Genomic DNA, 8,509 nt, shown 5'->3' on the forward strand with positions numbered 1-8,509 from the left:
CAAGGATCGAAGGGCCCTCGTGCTCTTCTTGGAGAAAACCATTCCCTGTTGTTTCTTCAGGGATGGCCTTCAATTAGCCCTCAAACAGACCAATGAATTTCTGAATGAACCACTAAAATTATGAATTTCTAGGGTCTTTAATCTAAACAATAACAACCACTTGAGGGAGACATTAGACATTACGTTTGTGTTCAGTAGGGATAAAGAAGTGTGTCAAAAGTGTTACAGGCTCTCCAGATCTGTCTTTCCTCCACCACTCTTCTCTTACCCTCCCTCTTTTGTGCTCTGTCTGTAATCTCTTTAAGAAGTCTCCATCCCGGGGTAAATCAGATTAGATTTAGGGCTGCTTTCTATAACACTCCAACACCAACCACCAACAGCTCTGCCGCAATACTGAATAATGAATCTGTACGATTAACATGCACTGCCTGCAATATGCGAATCATCTACAGGGTTTACGTGATATAGAATGTGTCCTGAAAGACAATGTTTGTGTTTGTTGCCTGTTTGAAAGCGTTTGTGTAGAGGAGGAGTCAGCGTGTGCCTGGTAGCTCCTTCCTCTGACCTTGGCTACAGAGAGATGGAGAGAGAAAGAGGACAGAGTGTGTGTGTGTGTGAAGCGGTGGAGCTAATTCCTGCACTGCAGCTGTGTATATGATACCAGAGTTAATGTGGCACCAACAGCTCTAGATCCACTTGGGAACTTGCCAGAGAAAAACGGAGCGAGAGACGAGGAAGGAAAGCATGTCTGCAGCATGTGCACACCGCAGAGAAGCAGCACGGTAAATCTCACTTGCATTGAATGTATTTGTGTGTGTGTGCATGTGTCAGTCCAGTGCAGCAATGTTGATGCTTAGTGACAGGATCTGAAGAAACCTACATTAGTTCAGATGCTCGATAGGATGTGGAAAGAGCTGAAAAAGCATATGACTGCAGCTGTTGGATTGTCATTCTTGGTGCATGCTTTCATAGAAACACTTTGACTATATACTCAATGAATGACTGTATAGTTTCATGAATATGTGCAAATGCCTATATACAGTAGTTTCACAGTGTAATCAATGTCTGAATGGCTGACTAGAGGAAAATCTGATCGATCCTCTTTCTGCAGCACTTGCCTTGCGTTCTGTAATCCTCTGCTCTCAAACGGCACAGCAGTCAATCACTGAGACATTTGAGAGGAGAGAGAGGGGAATAAGGATATTAATACAGGTCATTTATTTTTATGATGATACTTCAGGGTTTTGCCCTCCATTTACAGTGGGCATGAGAATCATGTGTCAATGACCTCCAATAAAATGGGGAGTTTTCGTTTTGAGAGTAACTTCTTGTTGTTCTTCTTCTTATGCACAGTTTCCATGAACTGCTTGTGAGCATATTCTTTGCTTAAAGGAGTAGATCATGCAGAAATTAAAATTCTTTCATAATTTACTCACCTTCAAACCTGTTTAATTTTTTTTTATTCCACAGAGCAGAAAAGGAGATGTTTAGCAGAATGTTCATGCTGTTCTTTTCTGTACAATGCAAGTGAATGGGGTCAGTCAAACTACAAAAATGAAAAATATATTCCACAGAGCAGAAAAGGAGATGTTTAGCAGAATGTTCATGCTGTTCTTTTCTGTGCAATGCAAGTGAATGGGGTCAGTCAAACTACAAAAATGAAAAATAGTACTGTAAAAGTGGTCCATATGACTTGTGTGTCATCCAAAGTCAAAAATAGCTTTATGTGAGGAACAGACTGAAATTTAAGTGACGTTTTTTTACCTCTAGACTCTCAAAATGTTCACATTTTTACGGTTTAATTTGTGTGCATATTGAGACGTGGTCACAAGCAGTTATGAGTAACAAGAACATATAATTATAAAAACTTTTTTGCATTATTGATGTCAAACCTGGTGTGACATGTCCTGGTGTGGCAAATGAGTTGTGAGGAAGATTAGAATATATGTTTATGATCCTTTTATGGTGTTTTTTGTTATTTTGGGAACTTGACAGCTCCTGGTCACCATTCAGTTTTGATGACAGACTTTTCATTTCATCAAGATAAGAGAAAGATTAGTTTGACAGTCACCTTGTCTCACCCATAATCCCCCTCTTTCTCCCAGTGGGTAGCATTCCCAAGATTTAATACCAGGCTGACCCTGTCTCTAATGGGCTCCTTTTTTAGACACTATGTCAGTATCTGCTTTAGTGCATTTAAATAATCTAAGTACACTTGCTGTATCATATTCTTTCTTAAAGACAACGCACAGATTATTCTGTCATTAATTTAAAAGACAAGTAGGTGCAAGAGAGTGAAAAAATCCGCCATTAAAAGGATTTGGACACCAAAATCACGCTTAAATAGTCTCCTTATCATTGTATATAATCATGAGATATCAAATCAGGCATCATCTGCAAGCTCATATAATGACTCATTCTTATGTGGGCGCTGAGAGGTCAAACTTTCATCCAGGCTGAATTGCACGGCTGAGTAATAGGCCTGAATGAATTGAGTCAGTGCAGTTACTGTAATCTTTTGTAATGTGCGTAATGAAGTGCTTTACTGTCTGGTGTTTATTGCTGACTCTATGGAGCACTTTAATCCCCACCCCTTTTACTCAACAGCCAATCGGAATGATCACTGGAGCCAGTGCAGGAACCACAGACTACTGCAAACACATTTTGTTTACCTGTTTGTTACCTGTCTGTACCTGTTTACACACACACACACACACACACACACACAGTATCTATAGTTATCTATGCTTGATATAATACAGATAAACATACATTCAGATAATACAATATAAGGTAATGAGATTTACAAAATTGGTGAAATGAAACATGATTTTATTGTTTTTATTTATCTCCTTTTTTGTTTATTTATTTATTAAAAAATTGAAGAAAAAAAAATATTAAAACAGAGATTTTGCATTATCAATTCACCAATGCTTTTTTTGTGTGGAAATGACACTAATAATGATCTCAAAATGTCCAAGTATCAACTAATTATTCGCGCTGAACTTTATATCTGTAGTATATTCACTAATTATAACAATATAGTTTATTTATTAATATACTAAATAAGATTACAAATACTTTATTATACTAAATATCACAAATTATTTATTGCACTAATAATAATTTGTAGAAAAGTGATGTGTGTATGTGTGCAACACCAGAGTCCAAGGCAATTCAATTAATTTAATCTCAATATAAATATATATTTGTGTCAATAAAATGGCTCTCATATATAATATCTGTTATATAAGCAGTGACACATTGAGTGTCATTGAGTTGAGGAGTTAATGAGAGACGTGTGTCTGAGTGGAACATGATGTGAAGGTGGATAGCGAGGAATAAGAATGTGGCAGCACTTTTGCTGACTTCACAAAAAAATCTGCTTCACAGCCTATCTATGCGGATTGCTTTCTCTGTTCCCTATTCCATGTTCATCTCTTCCCCATGTTTCCAAAATCAGCCTGCAGTCACCAGAAATAATTTCTCTTCCTCAGATGTCCTGTGTCTGGTGCCTTCTGGAGGTGAGCTGACTCCTGTGCGGGTCATCGGGGTCGTTTGAGGAGCAAATATGTGGGACGGACAGTCAAAAACGTGTCATGTGCACGCCCTGTTCGATGCCTTTGTTCAAGCCGCCACATGCAAGGAGACCCTCAGGGCCTTCCAGGAGCTGTGTGAAGAGCTGAAGCTGCATCCCGGTGGTCAACCGCAGTTCTACCACACCCTGAGGAGCAGACTGCACTACTGGAAGGCCAAAGCACTATGGGCCAAACTGGATAAAAGAGCCAGCCAGAGAGAATACATGAGAGGCCATGCTTGCACCAGCACCACGGTACAAAGAGTCACCTCAAGTGCATTGCAAGAGAGAGTTCTCTTCACTAGTGTGCTGAAAACTGTTTCACATGCAGGTTTTTGTTGTGTGTTCAGTGTCTGATCATAGGTGCAGGTCCGTGTGGATTGCGGACAGCTATAGAGCTGCGATTTCTGGGCGCCAGGGTGGTTCTGGTGGAAAAGCGAGATGCTTTCTCACGGAACAATGTTCTTCACCTTTGGCCATTCACCATCCAGGACCTCCGTGGTTTGGGGGCCAAAAAGTTCTACGGGAAGTTCTGTGCTGGAGCCATAGACCATATCAGTGAGTTAATGTGAACTTGAACTCAGAACTCAGTTGAATACACATTTGTGGTTTTATTGCACACAGTTTATCAGTGCAAATTATTCCAAAGATAAAAAGCTTGCTCCACTTCTGAAACAACTTCCTTTCCAGGTGACATCATCTAGGCCACTCAGGCTATTGGTTAACGCCCACTTTTCACAATCAATTTCCAGAGAATAAAAGTCCCAACCTACTTTTTCCCCAATAATATTTTTAAATATTTTTTTTTATTTTGTATTAATTAATTAAATTATTTATTTGCTTTTAAAGTGGCCTTGTTATAGTTTTTTTTAATTTTTATTATTTATCAGTATTGGTTCAAATTTGATATTTATATGAAATGTGCATTTTCTCCGTTTTTCATCTACAATTTACTTTATTTACCATTTAATAAAAAAAAGCATGAAATATTTAATAAGTAGATTTATATAAAATGTATCATTTATATTTTGTATATTTTATCATGTTGTGTTGCCTAAATATTTGTAGTATTTAAAATAATTTATTATCAATTTACTGTATTTAGACTAAAGACATGGCACTTTCTATCATTTAATTATTAATTTTACTCATTTATGTCATAATTAATTTTTGTGAGTTTTATGATGAAAAGTCTACAAATATAAAATATACTTTGAAAACTAGTTAATAATATACAATGCAATTTATCAGTTTAATCCTATTTTAAGGATGCTTTGTCTATTATTATTATTATTATTTCGTAATGAAGACAATGATTAACAACACAATTTTAGTAGTGCTTTCTGAAAGCATTTGATATTATCATTTGTTGGCTCTGATTGTGTTGATTTGTAGTCTATTCATACTATTTACCTACCTTTTTCTCATTATTTATTCTGTTTTACCTGTTAACATTACATTTCGAGAGTAAAATTGTTTTGAATGGTTTATCAACATCTATGTCTGTGCAGGTATTCGTCAGTTGCAGCTGATGCTTCTGAAGGTGGCCTTGTTACTTGGCGTTGAGATTCATGTGAATGTGGAGTTCAAACATCTAGTGGAACCTCCAGAGGACCAAGAGAAACGTGAGAACATAATTGAATACACTTTCACCCTAATTTTAACTGCCAACGTAACTGATTTTTTTTTATTGATTTTCCCATTTGTCCTGTTCAGGTGTTGGTTGGCGAGCAGAAGTCCACCCCAACTCTCATCCAGTTAGTCAGCTGGAGTTTGATGTGGTTATTGGGGCAGATGGTAGAAGAAACACCTTACCAGGTATCTGCAAAACACCTCGGTCTCAGGCCTGTTGTGATAAAAGTTTATCCAATCAGAAATGCATCAAACAAATGCTTCAGTCGGTGGTTAATATGAATATGTCTTCCTGGTTTCACACCATTTCGTAACTTTAGTTCCCCAGTTCCCTGCTCATTTTCAATGGACTTCCTTTTTTTTTTCTCTCTCTCTCTCTCTCTCTCTCTCACACATACGCCAAAACCCAAAAATGTGTTGTGAACAATTTGTTCTCTAATTTGTTTGGAAATAGGAAATGACGCCACTCATATTGTGGTTATTAGTGGCACAAGCTAAAAAAAACCTACTGCTTTAGACTTAAAGAAATGTAAAAGATGTTGTACAGACTAGAGAAAAGTTCAAATAGATCTTAAAGGGGTCATATGATGTTGCTAAAAAGATCATTATTTGGTGTATTTGGTGTAATGCAATGTGTTTATGCGCTTTAAGGTTAAAACAACATTATTGTTTCTCCTCTATGCCCTGCCTTTCTGAAACGCGTCGATTTTTACAAAGCTCATCGGTCTGAAAAGCGAGGTGTGCTGTGATTGGCCAGCTATCCAGTGCGTTGTGATTGGCTGAATACCTCAAGCGTGTGACGGAAATATTATGCCCCTTACCATACTGTGATGCCCTGTCCGGCCGGAGCGACGAGACAAAAACAATAAAACCTATTTCATAAACGAGGCATTTGTTGCATCCAGTGGGGACATAATTACGGATTATAATGACTTATACTGTCTTTTTACGCATTGTGTTGCGTATCGCGCTGCGTAAACATAAAACCATGTCTGCATTTGTGATTGGAGAAACGACAAACAACAAGCGCTACTCTACACTGCTCAAAACTTGCGTTTGAATCATCAGTGGCAAATTCTTTAAATATGAAAACGCACTTTCACAGGCTGTGAGTTATGGAAGCATGTAGGTAGCGAAATTCAATTTAAAATGCAATATGCAAAATGGCAATGCAATATTCAAAATGGCAACGCAATATTCAAAATGGCATTGTATTTCTGTATTTAAATTTACATTTTCCATTACCCATACGTGCAAAGTTTGGTGCAAAAGTAAAATGAAAATTAAATTATATAATTTACATTTGCCATTTCCAAAAGTAGTCTTAATATGTAAATTGCATGCAAATTTGAATGCTTTATAAGTTGCGAAATGAAAATGAAAATGTATAACACAAATTGATTTGATATGTGTAACATGTCCAAGCAGAAATGGTAGCATAATGATCATTTAAATGCTATTTGTCCTAAATGCATTTAGACTAACAGTTAGAACACTTAGGATTGCATTTTCATCATGACGCCGTGGGATATTTGTAGCCAGTGAGACTAAAAGTTACGCCTTCTTTCTTTGCGTGAACATTTATCATGAACAAAATTTGGCGGCGTTATGCAAATCTTCCCACATCGTGAGGTAGACATGTGGGGGCGTGTTAGAATGAGCCGTTTTAGGTAGGTGTGGCTGACTCTTAAATTTTATAAAGAATATCTCTTTGGATTTGAGACTTTAGTCTTTGCAACTTTACAGATCTTCTTTATGCACCAAGAGCTTGTAACACTCCAAAGAGAAAGGAAAAATTGAAATCGCATCATATGACCCCTTTAGAAACGTACCTACACTGTTGAATGAGATAATATATGATGTATTTGTGATTTATCGGCCAGATATCGGCATCCAGAAATAACATTAAGGAATATATTAAGGAAAATATATTGTGTAATACTAGAATGAAAAGCTATTTTCAATGTCTCTTGTTATCATGACTGTGATGTCAAAATATAATATAAAGACACATAACAGTTATTGAAGGACTGAAATACTGAAGTAAAAAAATATATATCTTGTGCAATGTCATCATCAACTGAAGAACATCAAATGCTTGAAAAGTGACTAACTGTGGCAAGAAGCATATCACATGCTTCACCGTCATCTATAACAGACAGTTCCCCTATTCTAATTTTACCCTGTTTTAGACGTCACTAATTCATTTTCTGGGTTTCAAAGCCTCTTTATGATGGTTTTATTTGTCTGGGTCTGTTAGGGTTTCACAGGAAGGAGTTTCGGGGGAAACTGGCCATTGCCATCACGGCGAATTTCATCAATCGCAACACCACCGCCGAGGCTAAAGTGGAGGAGATCAGCGGTGTTGCCTTTATCTTCAACCAGAGGTTTTTCCAGGACCTCCGGCAGGCTACCGGTACTCAATTATTTCATTGTAACTAAAACATCACTACACTTTAAAGATACCAAAAGCTCATGTATTGCACTCAAATATATTTTAAGCAACTAATATACATTTTTGTATAGTTAAGCACCTTTGTCTTCTCAAATATGAATGAGTTATCATTTGTTAATGTGTTTACGATTATGTAAACAATAATGAGTTTCAGTCAACATCCTTTCTGTGCAGGAATTGATCTAGAGAATATAGTATATTACAAAGATGACACTCATTACTTTGTAATGACCGCCAAAAAACAAAGTCTTCTGGAGAAAGGAGTCATTCTGCGCGTGAGTCTAATGTTGTGTGCATAAATCTACATTTCATACTCATTGCTTTTTTGAGTGACTATTCGCTTGTGTATTTTTTGCAGGATTATGCTGACACTGAGATGCTACTGTCCAGGAATAACGTGGACCAGAATGCACTGCTCTTATACGCCCGTGAAGCAGCTGATTTCTCCACCAACCATCAGCTCCCTATGCTGAACTTTGCCATCAACCACTATGGGCAGCCAGATGTGGCTATGTTTGACTTTACCTGCATGTACGCCTCTGAGAACGCAGCGATGGTCCGTCAGCGCGGGGGACACCCTCTGCTGGTCGCTCTGGTGGGGGATAGTTTACTAGAGGTGAGAGAACAAAGATCACTTAAAAAAAATTCTACTATTAATATGTTTCTTTGCCTTATTTCCTGGAGAAAGTCTAAATTACCTTAAAACAAGAAGAAATATTGCATAAGATATTAAGGCTTGCTTTTGGTAGGAATGCACAACATTTCGGTATCCTTATCTGTGTGTGTGTGTGTGTATGTATATGTATATATATATATATATATATATATATATATATATAATTGTC

General features: G+C 37.3%; 1 protein-coding gene across 1 annotated transcript in view; it reads left to right on the forward strand.

The window, feature by feature from the left end:
• The first annotated feature begins 411 nt into the window (after window positions 1-411).
• Window positions 412-8,509, forward strand: part of LOC107656292 (protein-methionine sulfoxide oxidase mical3b-like) — a 23,715-nt gene continuing 15,617 nt past the window's right edge. Inside the window, exons 1-8 of the mRNA XM_016444057.1 lie at window positions 412-782; window positions 3,498-3,832; window positions 3,928-4,135; window positions 5,089-5,202; window positions 5,294-5,395; window positions 7,470-7,625; window positions 7,839-7,939; window positions 8,023-8,280. Of these exons, the coding sequence (XP_016299543.1) occupies window positions 3,572-3,832; window positions 3,928-4,135; window positions 5,089-5,202; window positions 5,294-5,395; window positions 7,470-7,625; window positions 7,839-7,939; window positions 8,023-8,280 (1,200 nt within the window). The 5' untranslated portion in view covers window positions 412-782; window positions 3,498-3,571. The remainder of the gene's footprint in view (window positions 783-3,497; window positions 3,833-3,927; window positions 4,136-5,088; window positions 5,203-5,293; window positions 5,396-7,469; window positions 7,626-7,838; window positions 7,940-8,022; window positions 8,281-8,509) is intronic.

The sequence above is a fragment of the Sinocyclocheilus anshuiensis genome, unplaced genomic scaffold (genome assembly GCF_001515605.1).
Source record: "Sinocyclocheilus anshuiensis isolate Anshui unplaced genomic scaffold, SAMN03320099.WGS_v1.1 scaffold183, whole genome shotgun sequence".
NCBI classification, from domain to species: domain Eukaryota; kingdom Metazoa; phylum Chordata; class Actinopteri; order Cypriniformes; family Cyprinidae; genus Sinocyclocheilus; species Sinocyclocheilus anshuiensis.